This window comes from Pristis pectinata, chromosome 4, assembly GCF_009764475.1.
Source record: "Pristis pectinata isolate sPriPec2 chromosome 4, sPriPec2.1.pri, whole genome shotgun sequence".
NCBI lineage: Eukaryota > Metazoa > Chordata > Chondrichthyes > Rhinopristiformes > Pristidae > Pristis > Pristis pectinata.
In genome coordinates, this window is record NC_067408.1 from 67,094,756 (window position 1) to 67,107,116 (window position 12,361).

General features: G+C 50.1%; 1 protein-coding gene across 5 annotated transcripts in view; it reads left to right on the top strand.

Moving 5' to 3' along the window:
• The first annotated feature begins 2,271 nt into the window (after window positions 1–2,271).
• LOC127569144 (protein Shroom2-like) overlaps window positions 2,272–12,361 on the top strand; it is a 180,621-nt gene continuing 170,531 nt past the window's right edge. For 3 of the 5 annotated variants that reach the window (XM_052013527.1, XM_052013522.1, XM_052013523.1), the window contains exon 1: window positions 2,272–2,639. In XM_052013527.1, coding sequence (XP_051869487.1) covers window positions 2,412–2,639 — 228 coding nt within the window. In that variant the 5' untranslated portion in view covers window positions 2,272–2,411. The remainder of the gene's footprint in view (window positions 2,640–12,361) is intronic. The other 2 variants (XM_052013521.1, XM_052013525.1) reach the window with 2 other exon arrangements.

A 12,361-nucleotide genomic window follows, 5' to 3' on the forward strand; every position in this document is an offset into this window, starting at 1 on the left:
AAGATCGAGAAAGGATAAGGAATCTCCTGAGATGGAGAAAATGAGATGAGATAGAGCCTACGTATCCAAAATATCATTCTCCGCCACTTCCGCCATCTCCAAAGGGACCCCACCACCAAGCATATCTTCCCCTCCCCATCCCTTTCTGCCTTTTGCAGAGACCACTTTCTCTGCAACTCCCTAGTTCACTCCATCCCTCCACCCCACCCATCCCGCTCCCACCCCGGGAACTTTCCACTGCCCCTGCCATAGGTGTAATACCTGTCCCTACACCACCTCCATCCAGGGACCCAAACAGTCCCTTCAGGTGAGACAGAGATTTACCTGCACCTCCCTTAATATCATCTACTGCATTCGGTGCTCCAAGTGTGGCTTCCTCTACATTGGCGAGACCAAACGCAGACTAGGTGACCATTTCGCAGAACCACCTGCGCTCTGTCTGTAACCGCAATCTGCATCTCCCCATTGCCAGTCACTTCAACTCCCCCTCCCACTCCATCACTGATATGACAGTCCTTCACCTCCTCCACTGTCAGAATTCCAAGCACAAACTGGAGGAACAGCACCTCATTTTCCATCTTGGAACCTTGCAACCTGATGGCATGAACATTGAATTCTCCCACTTGAAGTAATCCCCTCAACCCCACCCCCAACCATGCCTCTCCTTTTCCTCCCTTTCTTAGCCTATCTCTCTTTATTCTACCCTTTTTTTCTCTCCTTACCTTTGACCCATCCCCCAGGGGATCTGCTCTCCCCTCCTTCCCCGCACCTGCCTATCACTATCTCTTAACTGCATCTACCTATCACCTCCCTGTGCCCACCCCGTCTCCCCTCTTTTGTCCACCTATCACTGTTCGGATTTTCCCTCCTATATATTGGGCTTCCCCTTTTCCTATCTTCAGTCCTGAAGGAGGGTCCTGACCTGAAACGTTGACCACCTGTTTTTCTCCACAGATGCTGCCTGGCCTGCTGAGTTCCTCCAGCATCATCGTGTTTTTCATCTGGATTCCAGCATCTGCAGTCCTTTCTTTGCTTTCCTGAAACAACTCACAGTGAAGATAGTCTGGATGGAAGGAAGTGACCCAGCCTGTGATGGACTTCATTTCAAAACTCCAGCACCTGTGGATTGTTTTACTTTCAGAAACAAATAAACAGACTGAGACTGGAAGCTGGGATCATGGGTGAAAAGGCTCAGAAGGGTAGGTGGGGAAGGGGTTGGTAGGTGGAGGGGAGGTGTGGGCTGGGGAGCGGGGTGGTAGGTGGGGGAGGTGTGGGCTGGGGAGTGGGGTGGTAGGTGGGGGGAGGAGTGGGATGGGGAGTGGTGTGGTAGGTGGGGGAGGGGTGGGGAGTGGGGTGGTAGGTGGGGGGAGGGGTGGGGAGTGGAGTGGTAGGTCAGGGGAGGAGTGGGGTGGGGAGTGGGGTGGTAGGTGGGGGGAGGAGTGGGGTGGGGAGGAGTGGGGTGGGGAGGTAGGTGGGGGAGGGGTGGGGAGTGGGGTGGTAGGTGGGGGAGGAGTGGGGTGGTAGTGGGGGGAGGGGTGGGGAGTGGAGTGGTAGGTGGGGGGAGGAGTGGGGTGGGGAGTGGGGTGGTAGGTGGGGGGAGGGGTGGGAGTGGGGTGGTAGGTGGGGGGAGGAGTGGGGTGGTAGGTGGGGGGAGGGGTGGGGAGTGGAGTGGTAGGTGGGGGGAGGAGTGGGGTGGGGAGTGGGGTGGTAGGTGGGGGAGGAGTGGGATGGGGAGTGGTGTGGTAGGTGGGGGGAGGAGTGGGGAGTGGGGTGGTAGGTGGGGGGAGGGGTGGAGTGGGGTGGTAGGTGGGGGGAGGTGTGGGGAGGGGGTGGGAGGTGGGGAGGAGGTGTGGGGAGGGGTGGGAGGTGGGGAGGAGGCGTGGGCTGAGGAGGAGGTGGGGGGGGGGGGAAGGTGTGTGGTGGGTCAATGAGAACTTCTTCCTGTAGGGAAGTGAGTGGAAAGAGAACATGTGGAAACACTCAGCAGGTCGGGCAGCGTCTGTGGAGAGAGAAAGATTCAGATTCAGACGAGTTTGTCGCCAGAAACATTAGTCTGCAATAGAATTCCTCACTTGTGTGAAGCTCGCAGATTAAACAGTGGTGCTGAGGCACGGGTCGAAGTGGAGTCAATGAACTCTGAAGTAACTTGGCTGCGGGCGTAGCACGGAGAGAGGGGCCGAATGGTGGAGGAGGTGAGCGGGCTGCTGTGTGTGGCAGCGCCCAGCAGGGTGAGTGAGGATCCGCGGAGGGGCAGCTCGTCGGGGCGAGATGGGACGCCGCGCCGCAGGTGAAAGGTGCGCCGCCCGGCAAGGGCGGGGACTCGGGCTCGGAGCTCGCACTCAGCGAGGGGAGCGAGCGGCTCCGCCGGGCGAGCAGAGGCGCTCCCCTTCCTCCCCAGCCCACGGCCCCGAATGAGCGAGGGTCCTGCCGGAGCCAGAGCCAGTCCCCATGGCCGGGGAAGGGGTGCGCACAAAGGGAGCGGCGGCAGCCGACGAGCCGGGCGGCACGGAGCCGGGCATGGGCGAGCGGAGGGCGGCCGAGGGCAGCCGCTGGTCGAGGTGGCCCTGAGCGGGGGAGCGCCTTGGGGATTCACCTTGCGGGGAGGCCAGGAGCACCGGGAGCCTCTGCTAGTCACCAAGGTAAACCGGCTGCTCTTCCTTCTCCCCTTCCCCTTCCACCTTCCCTTCCCCCCTCCCCTCCCCCTCCCTTCCCTCTCCCTCCCCTCCCCCTCCCCTCCCCCTCCCCCCTCCCCCTCCCCTCCCCCTCCCCCTCCCCCTCCCCCTCACCCCCCTCCCCCTCCCCCTCCCCCTTCCCCTCCCCCTCCCCCTCCCCCTCCCCCTCCCTCCCCTCCCTTCCCCTTCCCTTCCCCCCCTTCCCCTTCCCCTTCCTCCCCCCTTCCCTTCCCCTTCCTCCCCCCTTCCCCTTCCCCTTCCTCCCCCCTTCCCCTTCCCCTTCCTCCCCCCTTCCCCTTCCCCTTCCTCCCCCCTTCCCCTTCCCCTTCCTCCCCCTTCCTCCTCCCCTTCTCCCTCCTCCCCTTCTCCCCTCCTCCCCTTCCCCTCCCCCCCTTCCCCCTCCCCTTCCCCCTCCTCCTCCCCTTCCCTCCCATTCACACCCCCTACCCTCACCTTGCCAGTGTTTTCTCTTTCAGGGAGTAAGCACTCAAGGAGAAACCTGTGTCCACAGTGGTTTCTTAATTCATTTACTGGATCTGGGTGTCACAGGCCTGGACCAGATCAGTTCCCCATCGCTGACTGAGTTATATGGACAGGCTGGGACTTTTAGAGACTAAGGGGTGTATAAAATCATGGGGGCATAGAATGCAGACAGTCTTTTTTCCCAGGGGTGGGGAATCAAAAAAACCTAAAGGGCACAGATTTAAGATGAGAGGGGAAAGATTTAAAAGGGACTTGAGGGGCAACTTCTTCGCAGAGAGGATGGTATGAAATGAGCTGCCAGAGGAAGTGGTTGAAGCAGGTACAATTATAACACTTAAAAGACACTTGGATACATGGATAGGAAAGGTTTAAAGGGATATGAGCCAAATGCGGGCACGAGACTAGCTCAGTTAGGCAACTTGGTCAGCATGGACCAGTTGGGCCAAAGGGCCTGTTTCTGCACTGTATTACTCTATGACTGCCCCATGAGAAGGTAGCAGTGAGCTGCCCTCTTGACTTGCTGCTCTCTAGAGTTTAGAAGACTGAGAGGCAACTCATTGAAACTTTAAAAATTCTTTGCAGAGTTAATGTGGAGAGATGTTTTCCCCCAGATGGGATGTCTGGAAGCAGGGCTCCCAGTCTCAGAATAAGAGGTCGGCCATTCAGGACAGAGAGGAGGAGATATTCAGAATTCTATGCCAGGATCAAGTCATTGATTTCTGGATATTACAAGAACCAGTGGGGCAGCAGGTAGTGCAGCTGCCTCACAGCTCCAGAGAACCAGGTTCAATTTTAACCTCTGGTGCTGTGTGTGTGGAGTTGGCATGTTCCTCCATGACTGTACAGGTTTTCCCCTGTGTGCCCTGGATAACTGGCTTTGGTAAATTACCCTCAGTGTAGGTGATGGTAGGAGAATCAGGGTGGAGTTAATGGGCATCTGAGAGGGAAATAGGTGGGGGAATGGGATTGTTGGGATTGGTCTGAGAGCCAGCATAGAATTGATGGGCCAAATAGTCTCCTATGCCAACCCAGTTGGGTGATGTTACGGGTGTCTAGGTAGATGTCGTGGATATGTGGTCCAAGCCAGTTTTAGACCCCTGATGCCAGAGTGAAGGATGTAGTTGGTGGCGAGGGAAACAAAACCATGGTTAAAACCATGCAGAGTATGGATTGAATCTTGTGTCTCTGGGGTGAGGATGCTGCCAACTAAATCCGTCTGCTACTGGATACATGTTGATACCCTGGGGAAAAAACTGATAATATTCATGGGCAAACAACAAACACCTCGATGTGATTTTAATAGGTGCATTGTCTTGCGTGTTGCCTTTTTTAAAATTGGTGATAATAATGAGAGAAAAAGAACATATTGAGCTTTTAATGTTTATTTGTAAGTTGCCACAAGTAACAATTATGTGATGTGTGAATTGTGTACGTCGTTGTGAAACAATACTTCCTACATCACTGGTTATGTGCCATCAGTGAGTTTACAGGGCCTTTTTCCACCTACTTGCTCGACATGATACTGTCTCTGAATATATGTGTACAGTGAAACAACTAGTGAAGTCTCTGTGAAGTCTTGAAAAGACTACCTGTTACTGGTAGTCTTCCTTCCTTTGCTACCATTAATAAATTAGAATGACTATCTTTTGCAGAATTTACTCTTTGCTACAGTTGGCCAACAGTGGAAAATCTACACTGTGAGCACATTCTTAACCTAAGATTGAATTCCAAAAATTAACTGATGTGGAGTCATTGTGATGACTACTGTGTCGTCTTCTGTTGGAATATGACTTTTATTACCAGTGTCTGATTCTTGTCTGAGACTAGTTGATGAGGTCATTGAAGGTGCAGAGGCTTTGGATGGACTCTTTGTTGGCTGAGGATCTGGGTGTGCCCACTGTGGGCGGTGTGTTCTGAAGGTGGTGTTTTGGAGGCCACTTTGTATTGTGTCATGTGAAGAACTGCACAAAGGATTCAGTGCTTATTGTCTGGGTTTCAGATCTAAGCCCTGAGTCTAAAACCACAGCCCATCAATGATTAATTATTAAAATGCATCACCTTGATCATGTGCCTGAAGTTGTGCCTTTCTTTGCCCCTTCAATGAGCGCCATTGGTTGGAGTATTGTGTGGGCTTCAGCATTTCAGCAGACGGAATATTGGACACTTGGAATTGTCCACACTGTGTTCATATTGAGCTGCAATTAGGGGATGGGATATTTGCTTCATTTTACAATTCATGTACATCATCGCAGCACAGGGCCAGGTTAAAGGAGGTTGCTTGGAAAGACGGTCCTGATGCAGGTCTCGATCAAAACGTCAACAGTTCTGATGCAGGGTCTCGACCCGAAATATTGATAATTCCTTTCCTCCCACAGATGATACTTGAGTTCCTCCAGCAGGTTGTATTTTGTAAAGGAAGTTGTTTGATAGTTGCCTTGTTCAAAACTGTGCTCCTTTCTGCTAAAAGCTTGTTCAGTGGAAGCCCAAATGTACATATTGGGATATTTTTATGGAGGTAGGAACTGGAATTCATAGTCCCTTTTCACACCATTGGGATCAACCAGGTTTAGTAGAATAGCCTTTTATTAACCCACTAGAAGTCTGGGCAGCTCTACACAAGTAAAAGCAGTTCCAAGGCCTCTTAGTGCAAAATCCTGTTTTAATGATGTTTGTTGACTGTTAAATATTGGCTAAGGGATAACTTTCTTGTTTTCCAAATAATGCTCTGGGGTTGTGGGATTCTAGGCACCACTTTAGAGCACAGGCAGGCCTTTGCTCTCATCTCAGACGGCGACAAGGAGACATACAGGAGTGAGATAGATTGCAACAACAACCTCTCACTCAAGGTCAGCAAGAATTGATTGCAGACTTCAGGAAGGGGAAGTCAGGAGAACCCACACCAGTCCTCATTGAGGGGTCAGTGGTGGAAAGGGTGAGCAGCTTCAAGTTCCTGGGAGTCAACGTCTTGGAGGATCTGCCCTGGTTCCAACACATTGATGCAATCACGAAGGAGGAATGCTAGCGGCTCTACTTCATTAGGAGTTTGAGGAAGAGGTTTGGTATATTACCAAACACTTGCAAATTTCTATAGATGTACAGTGGAGAGCATTCTGACTGGCTGCATCACAGCCTGGTATGGAGCCTCCAATGCACAGGATCGCAAGAGGCTGCAGAGGGTTGCAGACTCAGCCAGCTGCATCATGGGCACAACCCTCCCCACCATCAACGACATCTTCAAGAGATGGTGCTTTAAGAAGGCGACATCCATCACTAAGGACCCTCACCATCTGGAACATGCCCCATTCTTGTTACTACTATCGGGAAAGAGGTACAGGAGCCTGAAGACCAACACTCAACAATTTAGGAACAGCTTGTTCCCTTCTGCTATCAGATTTCTGAACAGTCCATGAACACTACCTCATTATTCCTTTGCTTTGCACTATTTATTTATTTTGTAATTTATAGTAATTTTTATATCTTTGCACTTTATTGCTGCTGCAAAGCAAATTTCACATCATATAAGTCAGTGATACTAAACCTGATTATGGTTTAATATTTCACCTGAAACTACCACTCCCTCTTCACTTCCAATAAGAACATGTCCTGAAGTGAGTTGAGAATTCAGTTATCTCCATGTCTGAGTTTGCAAGGGAGTGGAGATTTGGAAAGCACGAGGTACATTTTGGCTATTTATTTTACTGGGTTTATTTTCGTGATGAACATGTAGCCAAGAAATAAACCTACCTGGACTGAACCATTGGCTCGAAACAGATTTTACCTTTCAGAATTATGATACGTCTTCGAAGCACCTGTTACTTCTCAAAAGTCCCAGTCACAAGTGTGGCCCATTTCCCTAGAACCTGAGGCAGGAAAATGAAGTTGAGGTCAGTCAAGCTCTAATTAAATTGTAGAACTGCTGTTTATAATGTTCTCAGAAAATTTTGGGACCACTAATTTCTTAAACCTCTATCTTTTTCTTTCAAAGATACAATGCGAGAATTTGCCAAGAGTTTAGAGAAAGGTTAACATTTTAAAGATGGAAAATATTTCCTCTGATTTGTGCAAGTCATATTGCTTGTTTTCTCAAAAGTTGCTTTTCTGACCAATTTGCCTCATTTTTTTGATAGTTCAGTTTTCATGTTTGCTTTTTTTTCTTGAAAAAATTTTCAGGAATAAAACTAAAACTCGTGTTCTGCTTTGGTTTCAGTTTAGTTCCTGTGGCTGTCATTAGTTATAGAGAGCCTCAATTATACTGGGGACATTGGTGGTCTCTATCCACACACCCAGGCACTAGGTGCAGTCAGATTGGATGGAATCCTCGCCAGCCTGCTGCCTGGACCTGTGGATGGTCACCATGGTTGGGACAAGGATGTCTATTGGCTTATCCAACCTGCATCGTCACTGGGTGCCCAAAGGTCAGAGGTTGGGGCTGAAGCACAGCCCGAACGTCTGGAGAAGCTCCTTCAAAAAGGGGCTGCAACCTCTCGCATCCTGTGTAAATGGGGCACTTCCTCCTCTAAACCACAGAAAATATAGGTGTCCTATATTTCATCAAATCACTGGAGGATGCTCTCCTTGCAGACCCACCAGAAGGGGATGCTCTGCAGAGATGGGAATCTGTCAGGGACACTATCCACAGCACTGCACTCAAGGCCTTCAGGAAGAAACGGGGCAAAACACAGGACTGGTTCGAAGCGAGCTCAATTAAGCTCACCACTGTCATCGAGGCAAAGCGTGTTGCACTACTAGAACACAAATGCCACCCCAGGCAACAATGCAAGCGCTAAGGACAGCAAGAAGCAGGGCTCAGAAAACAGCCAGACACTGTGCAAATGACTACTGGCTACAATTCTGCGAAAGCATCCGGTTATCATTTGACACAGGCAACATCCGTGAAATGTACGAGGGGATCAAGAAAGCCATCAGTCCAACCCAGAGCAAGTCAGTACCACTGAAAACCAAAACAGGTGAGACCATCAAAGACCAAGGCAAGCAGATGGAGAGATGGGTGGAGCATTACTCCAAACTCTACTCCAGGGAAAACAGCATCTCGGACAGCACGCTAGATGCCGTGGAATGCCTGCCTATCATGGAGGAACTGGATGCATTGCTGAGTAAAGCCCCACCGACAGCCTGCCCACTGGGAAGGCACCTGGATTGGATGGCATTCCACCAGAGGCCATCAAGTGCGCAACAGGTGTCCTACTAAACCACCTGCACGAATTACTCTGCCAGTGCTGGAAAGAGGGAGCAGTGCCACAGGACATGAGAGACTGTAACCTTGTCACCCAATATAAGAACAAAGGGGACAGAAGCGACTGTAACAACTACAGGGGGATCTCTTTGCTGAGCATCGTCAGGAAAGTTTTCGCCTGTGTGGTTCTGAACAGACTGCAGAAAATCACCGAAAGGGTATATCCTGAATCTCAGTGTGGCTTCAGGTCAGAACGCTCTCCAATCGACATGATCTTTTCCCTTTGACAGCTACAAGAGAAATGCAGAGAGCAAAGACAACTGCTCTGCGTTGCTTTCATAGACCTCACGAAGGCCTTCGACCTTGTGAGCAGAGACGGCCTGTTGAGAATCCTCACCAGGATTGGTTGTCCCTCGAGGCTCCTCAGGATAGTTCAGTCATTCCACATAGACATGAAAGGCGTGGTTCAGTTTGACAGCTCTTCTTCAGAGGCCTTCAACATCCTCAGCGGTGTGAAGCAGGGTTGTGTGCTTGCCCCCCACGCTGTTCAGCATCTTCTTCGCAGTCATGCTGAAGCAGGCCTTTGGAACATCAACAGATGGTGTCTACCTCCACACCAGATCGGACAGGAGGCTGTTTAGTCTGTCCCGGCTAGGGGTGAAAACCAAGGTTCGTGAAGTACTCATCAGGGACATGTTGTTTGCAGACGACGCGGCACTGGCAACACACTCTGAAGAGCAACTGCAAAGCCTCATGGACAGCTTCTCAAGAGCCTGCCAGGACTTCAGGTTGACCATCAGCCTGAAGAAGATGAACGTTTTGGGTCAAAGTGTTGAGCACCGCCCCCCCCCCCCCCCCTTCCCCCGCCATTACCATCAACAACTACAGGCTGGAGGTAGTCCACGAGTTCACATACCTTGGTTCCACCATCACGGACAGTATCTCCCTAGACTCCGAGATCAACAGATGGATCGGATGAGCAGCCTCAACGTTTGCCAGGTTGGCAAAGCGAGTCTGGGAGAACAGAAAGCTGACAACACTTACCAAGGTTGCAGTCCACAGGGCCTGCGTCCTCAGCCCGCTGCTTTACGGCAGCGAGACCTGGAGCCTCTACTCCAGACAGGAGCGGCGTCTTAATGCCTTCCACTTTCTTAGCCTGAGACGCATCCTGGACATCAAGTGGACTGACAGAGTCACCAACAACGAGGTCCTGACCCGTGCTCAGATACCCACCCTCTTCACCCTGCTTCAACAATGTCGTCTCCGCTGGCTGGGCCTCATACATCGCATGCCAGACGGGAGGATCTCGAAAGACCTGCTGTACGGGGAGTTGGCCTCCGGCAAGAGAGCACAAGGACGGCCCCATCTTCCCTTCAAAGATGTCTATAAGAGAGATATGAAGTCACTGAACATTAACATCGAGAGGTGGGAAGAAATTGCAAGCAATTGCTCTCGCTGGAGGCTTGAACTACACAGAGGTCTGAAATGAGGAGAAGAGAAGCTGAGGCTAGCTGCTGAAGAAGAGCGCACTCGCTGGAAAAACAGCACCAAAACAACACAGGAGGACAGTGCCTTCAAGTGCAGTCACTGCAGCCGAGGACTGTCACTCCCGTGTAGGCCTCTACAGTCACAACAGACGCTGCTCTACTACTACTGACTGAAGCAAGACTCTCCATGCGCAGATCCATGGTCTTGCGAGACTAACGGATGCCACCACCAATAGGTGTCCTGGAAATGTGTAAAATTTAAAATTTTATTGCAAGGGGCAGGTCTGTGTAATGCTGTCAGCTCAGGTTGCCAAAGTAAAAAGGAAGGACTCCTGTCTAAAGAGCTGTTAAGGGGACACTCTGCACTACCTGATGTCAGAGTGGATTGCTGTGGTGTGTGTGGGTGCCAAGTAGTGCAGAGTGTGCAAGGGAAGGGTGGAATTGTGTGTAGGGGAATCCCAAGGAACCATTCAAATTGTAAATAAGAAAGGGTCCAATGAGTAGATCCACCAAGTGGGCATCGAGTCCTTTTAAGGATCACTTGGACACTTGGGTTCCCTCAGTGCCACGGGGTGATGCATGTCCAGAGGTGTAGGTCATGAGCTTGGATGTCATCCAGGGCTTGCTGCTCCTTCACCTGGGAAGTTGATTTTGTGTGGATTCCTTGGAGGGTGATATCTGCTGAACATAGGACATAACAGCACAGTACAGGCCCTTTGGCCTACAATGTTGTAAGAGGATTTGAGGAAAGTTGCCTTGGAAGGTGCTTGGTGAAGTATAAAGGCAGAATCACCTGTTTTTCTTTTTGTTCTTGAGGGTGGGGGGGGGGAGGTAGGGGAAAGGAGACAGGAGTGGTTATGAATTACTGTTGTTCTAATTGGTCTAAAAGTTTAATGATTGAACATGTTCGGTTTAATGAGCATGCTTTGATCCAAGCAGGAATTAATGGTGGTAACTCTGTGAGAGTTCATCATACTGAGCTATTAAACTGAGGTGTACCAGCGCATGTACAGCGCAGTAAATGGCCCCTTCATTCCACCTGGTCCATCTTGCTCTTGCTCCACATGAGCCTCCTTCGCCTTCCTCCTTTCAACTCATCAGTGGAACCTGGTAGCATTGCCTGCTGCCTTCTCAGTTGCATACGCCTTCATCTTGTGGTAGCCAGTTATGTGAGCAGGAGTAGGCCATTTGCCCCTTGGTCTGCTGCACTATTCAGTAAGATCAGTGCTGGCCTTTTACATGAGAATTACTTTCCTGCACTAACCTTGATTCCCTTAATATCAAAATTACAATTGAACTCCATCTTGAATGATTTGAGCTTGCACGAACCTCTTGTTGCAAATCTTTGCAGTTCTCTACACTCGAGAAACTGCTTCTCCACTCAGTCCTGACTCGCCGCTACCTTATTTTCAGATGGTGACCCCTGGTTCTAAACTCCAGAACCAGGGCACAAATACCATCCCTGCATCTAGCAACGGAGTCCATCTTTAGGGTCAGTGATACATCTAGTGACCCAGGTTCTGTCCCAACCTCTGCAGCTGTCTATTTGGAGTTTGTTTTCCCTGTGATGTGTGGGTTTCCCCTGGGTGCTCTGGTTTCCTCCCACATCTCAAAGATGTGTTAATTGGTGGGTGGGTTAATTAGCCACTTAAATTGCCTCTTGCGTGTAGAATCTGGGGGGAGTTGATGGGAATGTGGGCAGAATAAAATAGGATTCGTTTAGGATTAATGTAGATGGATGCTTGATGGTTGGTGTGGACTCAATGGCCAAAGGACCTATTTCTGTGCTGTATGACTCTAACTCTACTTACCAGTTTCCCATCCTTTAAAAAAAATACTTTTCTGCTTTTCCCACTCTCATTTTCTTCCCATCTTCTTCCATCTTCTTGCCCAAACACTTACCCTGCTTATATGCCTGTTGACAGCAGGAACTGCAGAAATGTAAACTTGACTGTTTTCGAGGTGCATTCTAAATGTGCCAGGTCACACACCCATGGGTGTACACACACTACCCAACAGGCTGAGCGATTGCAGGGATCTTGATCTCCTTGTTGGTACAAACCCTCAGTTAATACTCCTGCAATCAACTTTCCCACCTAGCTTTCTACCTTGAGCAAACTTGGATGAAAAAGCAGAATGTATTATCCAAGTCATTGATAGAGATTGTAACTAGCTGAAGACTACAGGTACCTGTTACACACTAACAGCAATAATCTGGTGCAGACATATGGATGTTTGCTTTGCATTGTAACTAATCCTGTTTCTGTGCTATTCTATTACCCTGACACATGAATGTAGTGAATCACTTCCAACAAGCCCAAAAACCTTGCCATCTTCTTCCACAGCTTTCCATGTGGATAAAACTGCATGATAAAGTATGTGTGTGATAAAGTAAGGTACTTCAAGCTGTCTGACACCAGCATTCAGTTGGTCATCTGCAAACCACCAAACCCACATGTTTCAGATAGCCAAGTGGGCACTAACATGTTCTCTTTGTGCCATAGAGTTGCACAGGAACAGGCCCT